Source organism: Pteronotus mesoamericanus, unplaced genomic scaffold, assembly GCF_021234165.1.
Source record: "Pteronotus mesoamericanus isolate MK-2021 breed Mesoamerican mustached bat unplaced genomic scaffold, CSHL_Meso_final scaffold_165, whole genome shotgun sequence".
Classification (NCBI taxonomy): Eukaryota; Metazoa; Chordata; class Mammalia; order Chiroptera; family Mormoopidae; genus Pteronotus; species Pteronotus mesoamericanus.
This window is the reverse complement of record NW_026555307.1, coordinates 3,785,828-3,799,969: the sequence shown is the minus strand read 5'-3', so window position 1 is coordinate 3,799,969 and position 14,142 is coordinate 3,785,828. Positions and strand designations below refer to the sequence as shown.

At 59.6% G+C, this 14,142-nt stretch overlaps 1 protein-coding gene across 1 annotated transcript in view; it reads right to left on the bottom strand.

Annotated features, from left to right (window-relative positions):
• Positions 1 to 818: 818 nt before the first annotated feature.
• ACSF3 (acyl-CoA synthetase family member 3) overlaps positions 819 to 14,142 on the bottom strand; it is a 74,114-nt gene continuing 60,790 nt past the window's right edge. Inside the window, exons 8-10 of the mRNA XM_054588963.1 lie at positions 6,479 to 6,613; positions 5,606 to 5,717; positions 819 to 1,195 (exon numbers count right to left, since the gene is read on the bottom strand). Coding sequence (XP_054444938.1) covers positions 1,048 to 1,195; positions 5,606 to 5,717; positions 6,479 to 6,613 — 395 coding nt within the window. The 3' untranslated portion in view covers positions 819 to 1,047. The remainder of the gene's footprint in view (positions 1,196 to 5,605; positions 5,718 to 6,478; positions 6,614 to 14,142) is intronic.

The window sequence follows — 14,142 nt, the reverse complement described above, 5'->3', positions numbered from 1 at the left end:
TGAGGGAGGGTAGGGGCCTGGGACTGTCTTGGGGGAGCAAAAGGGGTGCTGTGTGTTGCGGCGGGGATCTAGGAAAGAGAAGGTGGCATTTAGACAAAATCTGAAAGGAAGGGTTGGGGAGTGCCGGGCTGTGTGGAAGGAGCAGCATGGAGGGGGGTTAAGGGTCAAAGTGAAACAGCTGCAGGGCCACTGGCAGACAGTCTCTGGACTCCATAGGAAAACAGTGGAATCCACGCCACAACAGCAGAGGTGAATGGTTCTGTCAGCAACCACGTGGCCACAGACTAAAATATTGACCACCTTGTCCATCTCAGAAGTTTGCGGCCCATCAGTGCCCTCTGTGGGGGCCAAGGGTTTTGCATGTGGCTGGCTGGCAGACGGTCCGGGCACTTGGCTTCACTGGCCCTCTCGTCACCTGAGATTTGTCCCCACGGTGGTCAGCCTGGCCCTGAAGGCCTACAGGAGCCTCCATCAGGCTCTCCGGGGCATAAAGATACCACCTTGTGACGTGAACCATCCTAGAGCCACACAGGGAAATCCCAGGGAGGACAGAAGAGATGATGGCACGCCTGCACCCCCTCACCTGGACACGCAGGCCTGTCCTCAGGGTGGACTCTTCAGAGCAGTCAGAGTTCAATCAGGAGGCTCTGTAGGGGGTCGCAGGTCATGTGGGGCAGCGACATGGGCAGCCTAGACAGTGGGAGACTATCTGAGCTGTGTGACGCGTACGTGCGTGCAGTTGAGTGCACTATTTGCACCTGGATCGCGGCCCCCACGCAGGCCCCAGGGAGACAGCACAGCACAGCACAGCACAGGCGTTCTTTTCTCTGTGAAGCTTTACTGAATTTCCTCTGAAGACCTGCATCCCTGGGTGACACCTGGACGCCCCTGGGACCTGCCCAGCAGCCTCAGGGCACAAGAGGCCAGTCAGGGGTGTGGGTGTGGCCCCAAGGACAGGGCAGAGAGGCCTCTTGCTGAGATCTCATCCTATCAGGCTGGACTCTGTTCTACCCGAATTGGAGGTTTTGATTCAGAGCAGATGCTGGCTCACGGGCACCTGGCCTCCGGTGCCTCCTGGCTGTGCGGGTAGAACTGCTTGAGAAGGTCCTTCTTGTTGATCTTCCCCATCTGGTTCCTCGGGATTTCCTCCACCAGCAGGAGCTCCGAGGGCACGGCGTACGGGGCCAGGACGCCTCTGCAGGGACAAGCGTGGCCTGAGTGGCAGGAACTCTGGGCCCAGAAGGCATCACCTCATGGTCCAGAAACCCAGCCATGTCTTTGCCTGTCCCAGGAGGGTGCCCTGCTGCAGGGCGCTAACACGGAGACGACCCTCTGCCCCCCGGGATGGGGGTGAGGATGAGCTGTACCTGGGGCCAGGTCTCCTGGAGCTGGAGAGAGCTTGTCCCACTCTGAGCCCTGGTCACTGCAGCAGCCTTGGCCAGACGGGTGGCGACAGTGCCTCCCACACCAGGGCCCAGCACCTGAGCAGTGTGAGTGTCGGTCCAGAGGCTGCCCCACAGCCCCCACTCCCACGGGGGGCACTCCGTTACACGTGCTCTCCCGTGGGGGGCCACCTGCTGGGGTCCCGCATCTGTAGGCTCTACTCTGGAACTTCTCCTTAGGCTGTTGGCCCTCGCTCTTCCTCCCAGGGCCTTTGCTGGGCAGACAAGAGCTGCCTGCTCCCTGCTCTCTAACTGCCACATATGGGGCCACAGGCCCCCTGGTAAGGAAACTGCAGAAGCACAGGACGCTGCCTGCGGTGGTAGTTCCTGGCCTCCTCAGCCACAGGGCCTCCGCTCTCTGGGGCTGCTGACAAAGACCTTCAAACCAGGCTGGAGTGACGCAGATAGTGGGGTGCAGGACACGTGGCCCCCCAACGCCTGCCCAGGGCCAACAGGAGGGTGGGGCCCTTTAGTCTGTAGCTATGGGGCAGCCTTGGCCACTGAGAATGAGCAGTAGCAAGGAGCTGGCGGTGGGGATAGATGAGAAACTCCAAATCTCACCTAAGCAGCCAGGTGCTTATGAATAAACATGAGCCTAATCGCCCTTGCACGCTGGGTCCATCTGCCCACAGGCAGAGAGCACCAGCAGTACAGTCCCGAACACACTGTTATCTCAAGCCAGCTCCTGCCATGAACAGACTGCTGCAGGCCAAAGGCTGTAGTGTGGCTTCCAATCCAGGGTGCTTGGGGTATAGGCTGCTGCTGGCTCATGAGGAGACAGCGCCACCCTCTGTGGCCCTGGCAGCTGCAGGAGATGGCCAGGGCTGCCCACTGGGGTTGGGGGCGCGTGTGTGGTAAGGCTGGGCTTTGCTGGGACAAGCCACCAGGACTGGCCTGGTGAGCCTGCCAGTGCAGCAGGGCGAGCCCCCTAAGGCCAAACACCCCCACCTGCTTCTGGGTCGCAGCTGCCCACTGCGCTGTAGGCTGCTGAAACTTAGCATCTGCAGTGGCGTTTGGGTGGCATGTTGTGTTTTGTGGCTCTCCACACGCCCCGGCTGTGCCAGCGTGGAGCTGGGAGCCAGCACCCAGAGAGAGGAGGGCCCAAAACGGTGGCGGATTCCCAAGATGAACAGTGCAGGTGAGAAGGTGGGGCACCATTTCCCAGGAACTAAAAGAAAAATCAGTCAATCTAGAATCCTATGTCCAGACAAAGTATCTTTCAAGAATGATGGTAAAACTAAAGACATTTGTAGACACCCAGCAGCTGACAGCCCCGCACCAGCAGGCCCACCCCAGGTGGGAGGGCATCTGCGGCAGGAAGAAACGGTGCGACAGGACCGAGGGTGAGCCACGGCACGGAACGCACCAGAGGTGGGAACAGGTACCATTTCCTTATTACTCAGTTCTCGTTAGGAGGCAACCATTTAGTTAAGAGAACAAAAATAAAAGAATGTAATGTGGGTGTGTAACAAATGTAAAAGTAGATGCAGAGCAACAGCAGCACACGGGCCGTCTGTGCATGAAGAAGCTGGTGTCACCATGGGAGGGAGACTATGGTTAAGTCAAAGATTCACGTTATAAACCCTAACTTAGCAACCACTAAAAAAGGGAATGAAAGCTAAAAAAAAAAAAAGAAAGAAAGATCTAAAAGCGTGCAGAACACAGGTTTAAAATCTGCAGACCCGGCCATTTCCAAGAACAGCAGACCTTTTGGGAAGGAGACCTTCACCGTGGGAGAGTCTGTGAGCTCGGCCTGTGTTCCTCCAAGGGTCCTAGCTTAGCAACTGGTCTAATATGAGGCTCTTCAAACGGCTGCTTCAGGGCAAAGCGAGGTCTCGGACAGGAACCCAACGAAGCCGAGTTGTTTGTTAGGAGCAAGTTTCCCTGTGAAGAAATCCACCTGGACAGCGGAGGTTCTAACTACCGCCTCCCACTCGTCTCCTTGGAGGGACGGTGGGGCACAGCCAGGGCGGGACTTCAGCCAGCGCTCATTACTCATCACGGTCTGAGCGGACGAGGACACTGGATTCTCCCTGGGCGTGTGAGTCCCACGTGGCCCATTCCCACTCGGCAGTTTGGGGGAAGGGGAGGGCGGCTGGCTGTCCGTGTCCTAGACCCTGCACACATGGTGCTGTCACCCCACACTGAGGCCACACTCGCACCCTCGGGGAGACGCACTGCCTGAGCCGGGCTGCCAGCTTCCCTGACTCCTCCTAAAAGCGTAGCATGGGGGAGGAAGACAGCCTTTTCTGTGGGGAGCACAGAGATTGAGGGGGCAGCAAGTATCTTCAGAAATGAAAAAAATGGCATTAAAGGGGAAAAATGTTACTTTTAAAAATTTTCAGAAAAGACCCCAATGGCAGCGACCATGACGTAGAAAGAAGCAGCAGCCTTACTAAGAAGCCAGCATCCGAAGGGGCGGAGTGTGGCCCCACTCCCCACCCCCCACGCACACGCGGGTTGCAGAGGGTGGCTCCGAAAGGGAGGCCCTCTCCTCTCTCTGTGGGGTAGGCGGCCTCTGTGTTACCACCCAGTGACGGCCCAGTTTGAGGACACAAAGGCCCAGGTGCCAGCCCCAGTCTGAGACAGTCCTCACGGAGCCACACAGGCTCGTTGACTGCTCCGCCCAGCCCTGTCTTCCCAGGAGCGTCTCCCCAGGGCACCCCTGGGTCCTCTGTACACAGTGCCCACTTCAGAGCCTTCTCACACCCACGCTCACAGGCCAGGCCACCAGCGCTGGACCCCACTGGGGGCTGGGCCAGAAGCCCGAGTGGAACCTTAGAAAAGACACAGCGACAAGCACAAAGCGTGAAGGGGCGGGGACCCACCCGGGCGTGCGGGGCGCCTGCCTGAGGTGAATGAGACTGTGGACTTGGACCTGAAACTCCGGGAGCTCTCAGGACAGGATACATGTACACATATACACACATATCTATGTAATTGTTAACAGAGTAATTGTTTAATCAATTCAGCTTCTTCTCTTTTGTTAAACGGCAGTGCTCCAACTGTGCTTCTGCAAATCCCGGGGAATCTAATTGCCCAGCTGTGCTGCCCCTGATGAAACAAGGATTCCTACTGTTTGTGAAATCACGTTGGACAAGCCAAGAAACATCTTTAGCACTGAGAAGAAGGCAAGTTGGGTTGCAGGGGGGTGTGTGGGGAGAGGGGACAGAAAGGAGGAAATTATTGGATTTAAGATCAGGAACTGGGGGGAGATTTCTAGCAGCCCCCTTTCTGAGCTTGCAGAGACCTTTTTCCTTGTCCTCTCCTGTCCAGCCTTTGACAAGGAGGGGACTGGAGGTTCAGGCTCAGCCCTGGCACTGACCACTGAACTCTGTGGGCGCAAGACAGGGGCCTGTGAGCCTTGGGACACAGAGAAACCACCGGGATCAAGCAGATGGCAGACAGGCTCTGGGGGCGGGTTTAGGGTTAGGCAAGAGCAAACCAACAAGGTGCAGGCTGAGGGAGGGACAGGGACTGTGCTGCCGTGGGGAGGCTGGCCCCCCTCACAGAGGGGGGCTCTGGCCTTGGGTGGGCAGTGAGCACCCAAGGGGCACACGAAAATGCCCCATGCTCAGCGTCCCAATTTAGAGCACAGCTGAGGGACGCGCCACGGTGGAGGTGGGAGGGGCTCAGGAAGGCCCCCTGAGCTGGCTCACGCCGGTGCCCTGGGGCCGCGCCGGATGCTCTGCATCTCGGCTCCAGGTCACCAGCCGTTTTCCTGACCAGGCTCCTCCTAAGCCCGGGAGAGAACCCGCTGGCTCACCGGGGTCCGGGGACCCCGTCCAGGAGCACGTGTCTCTGCCACCTCCGAACCTTCCTCCCCACCTCAGATCTGAGTCATATGGCTGGCAGTGGGGGCTCCTGTTTCCCTGCAGGTGTCCGTGGCCCTTCGGCGACGGGCCTGAATGGCTTCTATGTCTGCTTCTGCCATCGTTACAGAGCCTTCCTGGGGCCCTTTGTCGGGGCAGCCTCATTTAAGTACCACGTTGCCTGACCTCCCAGGTCCCCCTCAAGATGAACGACAGCAAGGCTCAAGACCCCCCCACCAGGGCAGCCCACGCCCCTGCCCACCCGTTCCTCTGAGGTGGGACAGCGCCCCCTCGCCCGTCCCTGGCTCCGACCCCACAGTGCCACACGGCCCCTGCCTGCCCCGCTCTTACCTGGCCCACTCTCTGAGCTCCCTGTGGGACAGTGAGTGTCCCTCTTGAAGTGTGACCACTGCGGTAACCCGCTGGCCCCATGTCATGTCTGGAACACCAATCACAGCCACATCTGTGGAAGAAAGAACAGGGTGGGGCACCTTAAATGCCAAGTGACCCCTGCTGGCTGAGAGCAGCCAGGAACGTACAGAAAACGCCAGGGACATGGGGTCCCTGGAGCAAGTCCTGGGGACTGCTGCCTGTGGTAGCTTAGGGAGTGCAGGGCTCTTGCTGGGGATGGATGAGGAGGGGCTCCCCACGGTGTCTCTGTGGGGCCCAGGTGGGAGGCAGCCTGCCCACCATTCCCGCCCTTCTTCTCCACTGTCCTTGGGGGCAACTGCTGCTAAAAGGGCTGAGGACAAATAAAAACCCAGAACATTCTGCTCCCCGTCCCTACCGGCTCCCATGGACAGGCCTCCTGGGAGAGTCCTGGCGAAATGCCTCGGCCTGGGTCCACAGGAGCCGCCTCTGCCACCCCCAGGGTCTTCACAGCTTGTGACCCCAGGTCAGGAGGTCTGGGGGAAGCCCACACTTCCTCGGCGAGTGCCCACAGCCATGCCCTCGGGCCCTGCGCAGGGTGCTCAGCCACAGCTACCTGAGCCTGCTGTCTCTGCCGACCCCAGGGTCACCGCCACCCCCTCGGACTGTGGTGTGGGGCACCAGGCCCTAACTGTGATGTGGGGCAGGCGAAGCCCCACCGTGTGGTGCCTCAAGGTTGGAGAACCTGGGCCCCGTTTTGTCTATAATCAAACAGAGGGAAACACATCTGGCACATTCCCGAGATGGCAGGTCTGGACCAAGTGTGGCTGGGCTGGCAGTGCCGTGGCTACTTACCCTTGATGCTCGGGTGGGCCAGCAGCAGCCGCTCCACCTCCAGGGCGCTGACCTTGTAGCCACCGCTCTTGATGATGTCCACTGATGTGCGTCCCCGGATCCAGTAGCTGCCGTCCTTGAACACGGCTGTGTCACCTGAGGAAAGGGGCTCTGGTCATCAGGAGGCTCGCTGGGGCCGTGGCTCAGCATGTCTCAGTCCCTGTGCCTGCAGGGACAGGCATGGAGGACACGTGTACATGGGTGGTGAGCATCAATACCACTGGTATGCTGGCCACGTGCGGGGCAATTTTGAGACCAGGCGGCAAGCACAGAGTTCGAGGGCCGTCCCTCAACCTGTGATGCTGACACCAGAACAGCCCCCTCTGGTTGTGTCCCCGTGCAGGTGTGATGGCTGGGGACCCACACTGTCACTGCCCAGTGCCTATCTGCTATCTTTCAAGTTCATGAAAACAGGAAACAGGAGAATTGGCTGCTGCCCAACATCCACTGTGGGGTTCTAGCCCCGCTGGGTCTCAGTGGCCCCTTTCCTGACGGGGTGCTGCCGGGCCACATGTGCTGCCATGTGGGTCTCTGACAGGAGGAAAGGGGCTTCCTGATCCTGTAGCTGACCACCTGCTTTCCCGTCTTGCTCCTCTGGGGCGCCACGCTGGCAGGAGCCCTTCCCAACTAAGGATCTAGTGTCCTTTCTCAGACATCCTCTAGCATGAGAGGGGATGGGACAGAGGACACCAAGGAGCTGGAGGCCTGCATTCCAGGGCACCGAGGGGTGGTGAGGCGGGCTGTGTGAGCGCACACACGTGTCAGTGCATACACGTGTGCGTGTGTGGCGTGTGCACATGGGGACACCCCCAGCCTGCCCTCCGCAAGCAGTGCTGTTTCACCCGTCTGCTCTCACACCCTACACTTCATGCCGGGTTATTAGCTGAAATAAATCATAAATATTTCATTATACATCATGCCGTCCGACACAGGAAGGAGCCATCCATCACTTCACCACTCCTTGAGACCTGCCGCGGTGTGGGGCGCTCTCCAGTCTATTAAACAAGACGGATGGGTGTGCTTGGACGGGCCGCTGGCTTATTTATAGTGCAGCGGGAAGGCCGGGCTCCAAGAGCACAGGGCGGCGAGTGTGGTGGTTCGCTCTCCTGCGCTGACAGGAAGCTTTAGAAGCAAGAGGCTCTAGAAAACTGCGTGGTGGTGCAGGGACAGCCTGAAGGCGCAGCCATGAAGTGACGGGCGTGGGCTGTGGGCACGGGGGGTCGGGGCGCAGGCTGTTCTAAGTCTATAAGGCCGACGTGGCCTTTCTCCTGCTGCTGCTGTGCAGTCCTGGCTCTGGCCGTGTCCTCTTCGCACTGGACAGGTGTACGGTCTCCCACCAGTTTCCCGACTGCCAGCTGCCCGGCACTTAAATGCGGAGAGTGGCTCCAGTCCATTCACCTCCGTCACATCTGTCCACTGCCCAGGGTGAGGCCGTGCTGGCATTCAGGTCCCTCTGGTGTCTTCCTGACCTCGATCCCGCTGGTCTCCACGAGCCCAGGGACCCAGTGGAGCGAGGTGCTGCTGCCCGCCCTGGGCTCTGCCTCTGACCCTGGTCTTGCTGGAGACCACCCGTCTCCACTGCCCATACCAAGGCCGACGTGGTTTCGGGGCCTCCATCGATGTCACCCGCCCTCTCTAAATTGCTCTCAGCCCTGCTGTGTTAATGCAGCTTAAGTCAGGGTGAGAGCCCCCTGCAGCTGCACCCACACTGGCCACTCCGCAGCCCCTGGCTGCGTCCCCTCACCCCCAGGGCATGAGTATGGCTCCCCGCCTGCAATATTCCAGTGCTCCACCTGTTGCCTCCCCTCGCTTCAGTCCTATTCAGGCCTCACTTCTCTCGCATCTCCAGGTGTCCCTTCCCACACACCAGCTCGTGGTGGACGACAGCTTCCTTCAGCACCTGTCTCCTGCCCGGTGAAGAGCAGTGACAACTAGGATCTCCTCTGAGGAGAGTTGGGCACTGAAATGGCAGGGATGGTGCTGCTGGACACATGGAAGTTGTATCATGGAGAGACCTGGGGATTTATATGCCAAGTCCAAAAAGATGCCCACAAGGGAGAGCCCTGGGCACCTATTTGGACCCTTGTCAGGCAAACACAACACATGGCGATGGTGGCCTGGATCATCCTGGATTACTCAGCAGGCCTCAAATGTGATCACACATGTCCTTAAAAGAGGGAGGCCGAGGGAGATGTGATGCGCTCAGACAGAGAAGGCCGTGGAAGGGTGGAGGCAGAGCCTGGTGATCAGCCAAAGCCCCAACACCTGGAGCCCCCGGAGCTGGAAGGGACAGGAAGGACGCTTCCCTAGACTCTCCGGAGGAGTGAGGCCCTGCGACACCTGGATTTCAGACTTCTGGCTTCTGGAACTGGGAGTGGCTGGGAGACAGATTCCTGTTGTTTGAAGTCGCCCCTTAGTGGTGAGTGGTTACAGCAGCCCTAAGACGGCCACCAGGTGAGGAGCTGTGCTCTGTGCCCCGAGACAGTGAGCTCTGGCCGCCTCTGCAGGCCGGCCAGACGCAGAGCCAGGGCAGCCTGGCCTTGTGGGTCGTGGTCTGGAGGGGAAGGAGCACGAGAAGCGGAGGCAGGGGTGGGGCTGGGACCCACTGTGAGTGGGGCACGTGCGTGCAACACCCTGTGGGAGCAGGAGCGAGGCTGTGGGGAGCCAGGGGGACGACGGGGTGGGCAACACAGGATGTGCCCCGACACTGTCTTTGCTGAGAGCCCGGAGGCCGTGGGAAGGTCAGCACAGGGTAAAGGGACAGCCTTTGAACCGGGAAGCTCCTTCTGACTGCGCCGTGGAAACTATGCTTGGCTTGTGGCTGCAGCCATGCCCAGATGGGAGACTGGGTGGGCAGGACAGCAGGCAAAGCGAGGGGACCTGAGAGCAGGAGGACAGGGCTAGATTAGGGCCGACAGGGAAGGGAGGAAGGAACCCGAGCTGTTTGGCCCATCCATGGGTGGCGTGCACTGAGGGACTGAGGGAGAGCCGGGCCAGAGACATGCATGCGGGCTTTACGAGGACAGGGACGAAACCCTGGGGGGGATCAAAGGTGGTGACCCTGGGAAAACATGGCACAAAAAGAACTGAAAAACCAAGAACAGTTCTGAGAAAGCCTGTCTCATAAGGACCCCTCTGGAACTTGGGCTGGGTGTCCTAGATGCTGGGAAAGCTGCACAGGTGGCCTTCCTGTCAGTGTCTACAGGAACCGCCCGGCACAGACCCCCTCCCAGGGTTCTTTGGGAGTGGCCATAGCCAACGAGTGACAGAGTGTGAGGCCCGCCCAGCCCAGAGCTCCTGGAGCTTCCTCACAACCACCGTGCTGGTGGCTCGCCGGGGAGAGGAGCAGGGGCAGAGGCAGAGGGAACCAACCTGAGGTCTGCGGGGCAACGGGGAGCACCCGGGAGGGATCTGGAGGAGCAGGCAGGGGCCGCCATGGCTTTCAGAAATGCGAAGGGCAGGGCCCATCGCCGAAGGAGGTGCGGGCAGTGGGATGAAGAGCCAGGGAGAGTGCAGGGTGGACTCGAGGGATTCTGGCTCAGAGGGGCCCTGGAGAGAGGGAGGGGCGTGGCCAGGCCCCAGCAAGGTGTGTGGGGGGCTGGGGGGGCACTCTCTTTCTCTGGGGCAAGGGCACTTGGAGAGAGTGGGGTGGGGGTGAGGGGCGAGAATGGAGGGTGTGTGGAGTGCAGGGTCTACGGGAGGCCGGTGCAGAATCACTCTGCCCCGCAGGGGACCCTGGGCGGCCTGCAGACCCCAGGACCTGGTTGGGCTGGTAGGGCAGGATGATCAGGCAAGTGTCTGCGGGGGAGGCTCAGGATTGAGAGGCAAGGCCCACATGGCTGCCTGGTGCTCTCAAAAAAAGGGACCCTGAACACCCCTCTGCAATTACTTCTTTGGCTGTTGTCTGAAACGGTGCTAAATCCCAGCTAAGAGCATGGTCCTCTGCCGAGCTCCAAGGAGCCTCTTCCCGCAGGCAGGCTTCCTCTGAGGGCAAGGCTTGCCCATTGGCCGGCGACACGTGTGCTCAGTGGTGCTGAGGAAGTGGTTTCAGAAAAGGGGTCCTCGGCCTTTGAGGACACTGGGGGAGATGATGCAGCGTGGAAGCCGGTCTGCAAGGGTGGGGGCCACCTGTTCACCAAGCCAGCGCTGTTATTTACACAGTAAGCCCACGGGGGTGCCTGCTGGCAGCACGGGCGGTGTCACCCCTAGGGACCCCCATCAGCACTGCAGATCCGTGGGCATGGCGGAGCAGGACAAGGAGCGCGTCCCTCGGCTCCCACTGTGGCCCTGAAAGCACCTGCACCGGGCAGTGTCCAGGAGAGAAGGAGAGAGAAGGAGCAAAGCAAGTCTCCAAATTCCTAAAAAGCCCAGGGCAGAGAGACTTAAAAAAAAAGGAAGCATGGCAGGGAATTTCTGCAGCACTCTGAGGCATGACCTTGCACTCCCAGAAGCCTCTGTGCAGCCGCACTGTGAGAAAGGGCAGACCCGCCAGGATGAAAGGGCGTGAGGCCACGTGGCGCCCTGGCGTTCATGCCGGAAGAAGCACTGATGAGCAGCACCTCCAGATGCACATGGAGCAACGGCAGTGCCTGCCAGGCCCTTGCCCGCCAGCTGCCTGTGGCGGACTGTGCTGGACACCGGGAGGCCTTGCAGTCACACAGGGACCTCGGCCTTTCTGCTGAGACTGCCCCCAGCCAAGGGAGATGCTGCGGGCCTGCAGAGGGTGGGTAACCACCACTGCCGGCCTCTCCCACCCCACCTGGGAGACTGGCCGGCAGGTCTGTGGCCAACGGCCAGTCCTGCCTCGGATGAAATATGGGTCAAGCATGGTCGGGTGCAAATAAGGGCCTGTTTGTGGGCAGTGGCCCCCAGTGCCAGGTAGCTCAGGCCTGCCTGCTGCACAGCAGGGGCTGCAGGTCTCTCTGACGAGATCTACTGAGCAGCCGTGTCCCCAGGAGCCTGACCATGGAACGTGGAGGCTGGCTTCAGGGAGTGGATCTCCAGGGAACTGTGCTAAGGACAGAGGCCAATCCCCAAAGGACATATTTGTATTCCTTTCTATGACATCTCAAAAAGACAAAGAGTGGCGATGGCCAGGGATTGGGGACAGTGTGGGGGGGGCAACAGGCTCAATGCCACAAAGCTGAAGCTCAAGGGAGCCTTGTGGGGACAGAAAAATTCCTTTTGTGGTGGTGGTGGTTACATGGCTCCTCACACATGGCAAGAGGGCAGGGAGCTGAATACACGCACCTGCCTGCGCACACACCAGGGCCTGTGGAGCGGTGGGACCCGGGCACTGGCTTTGGTGACACGCCAGTTATGTGGGACATTGCCACCTGGGGAAATCTGGTGGAGATGCAAAGACCTCTCTGCACATTACTTATGCCCTCCTATGAATCTGTAAGTATTTCAAAACAAAACGTTTTAAAAAATTGCTGTTTGGTTTATGGAGAAATTCCCCTTTGGAAGCTCCAGGAGAGCCCTCCCCCACCCCCTGCACCATGGGCTCACCCCTATGCAAGTCACTTGCAGTATCTGCAACACATAATTAAGCAATAGTCTCTTAAAGAATTTATATTAACCAAATTTATGACTGAGAAATAAGTGTCACAAATGTGGGAAACAGCCTATCAGGATGCTAATTAGATGCCCCTGATCAGGCTGGGACTCTGCCTCAGGTGCTGGCGCCCTTCCTGGGAACACCGCTCGGCTCCCGGAGGGAGAGCCCAGCTCTCGCCCACCCCATGGACTGCCTGGGGCACCGTCAGGCCCTGCGGCCCTGGCGGGCTCACAGCGTCGCCGGGGCCATGGCCGTCTTGGCAGGGCCGTGCCGGTGACTCTTGCGTCAACTCTTCCCTCAGTCAAGTGCTGATGCCCCCATGGCCTCCTCGCCCCAGAGTATGTGTGTGCGCACGTGTGCGCGCCTGGGTGAATGCCAACCAGGTCGGGTCACCACTTGACCCAGCAACTGCACTAGGGTTGCATGTCCCACTGAGTCACGCTGCGGGGCACATGCAGAAGGCCAGAGCAGCTGACCAGGAAGGGTGCCAGTGCCAGCTCCGTGTCCTCCCTGAGGCATGAGGCTTCTGTGTCAGAGAATGTGGCATCCACACACCAGTAACAGGCTGTCCCTGAATTCCTATGGCAGCAGGATCAAGATACTTGTCTTTCCACTGAAGCCAGCTGATGGGAGGTCAGCCCTGCCCCACACCTGCCTCAGGGAGGTTCCAGGGATGCTCGGGACTCGCCTGGCCTTGGGGGTGGCGGTTCTTCACCTGGAGCATGTGCACGCATGCAGTGGGCTGTGTTGGCCAGGAAGCCACATGCTGGCCCTCAAGATGGCCCCCCCTGCACAGCTACTGGCTGCCCACATCGGAACCCTTCCCCGCCTGGCTGCTTTGTAATTCTTTCTAGACATAGAGGAGACGACCTCCCAGGACCCACAGAAGAAATCCCAAGTCCCTGTGTGCCCACTGGGCCCTGCTGGCTCCTGGCCTTTCGCAAAGCTGAGGGGAGACTCCAGGGCAGGACTGTCCAGGACACAGTCCTTCTCCAGCCCTGCACCAACACCACATCCCTTCCTGCTCTGCACATGCTGTGGGGGACCGGTGCCCCTGCCCCCCTCCCCCTTGGCTGTCGCCTTCTCAGAGAGGCCTCTGGACACCATGATCTGACGGGGCCTCCCTGCTCGTTCTGCCTGCTCTCCGTGTGGTTTGTGATTTCCGACTTCTCAGTGCAGTCATTGGGTGAGCATCAGCGCGGGTGAGGACTGTCCCTATGTCCTTTAGGGCTCCAGCCCCATGCTCAGGGCCTGGCGCACGGAAGCCAAACAGTCTCAACAGAGCAACAGACAGAGGTCAGCCCCATGGCGAGGGAGCTTCAGACAAACACCCAAAACAAATTAACAACAGTCACTTTTTGTAACAACATATTCATCAAAATGCACCAATTCTGGAATCAGTCTCCTGCTGAGGAGCGTCCTGCCTCCTGGCTCGGACACCTGCCCACCGTTGGGGGCGATCCACACAGCGGTGCGGCAGGGGCCCAGGCCCATGGGTCTGCAGCAGGATTTAGGCACTGCTCTCCAAACTAGTGCTATTTCGTGTCTCTGCCTTAACCCATAATTGAAAATAAATCTGATTCTCAGATGCTAAATTTCTGAACGTGTGCATGAGCCATGGGCAGCAGGCCTGGCCGTGTCCATGTGTGGTGCTTGGATGAAGCGTTCCCAGCTGGGCGAGAGTCCTGACCCCGGAGTGACATGGGAATAGGGCTGTCCCTGTCCTGGTGAGGACCCGGAGCTGTTGAGCGGGGGGATGCCGGCACCCCACGTGCCGCGTCCCTGGCTGTGCAGAAAGCTAGCACAGGAGAACGAGGAAACCACGGGGAGGAGACCCAGCCCTGCTCTTACGGTGGCCACAGAGCGCCCTGCACTTGGGCTCCTGGTCCTTGAAGAAACCAAGGGAGCTGGAGACCATGGCTGTCAGCTCCTACTGCTCTGCCCCTCATGTGTGTCCACTCAGTCTCGACACAGTCAGCAGGTCACCCGCCAGGCGGGCAAGAGGTGCAGCTATGCCGTGGACACCAGGGATGGGTGCCTGTGGCGAAACAGAGGGGCCACTGCC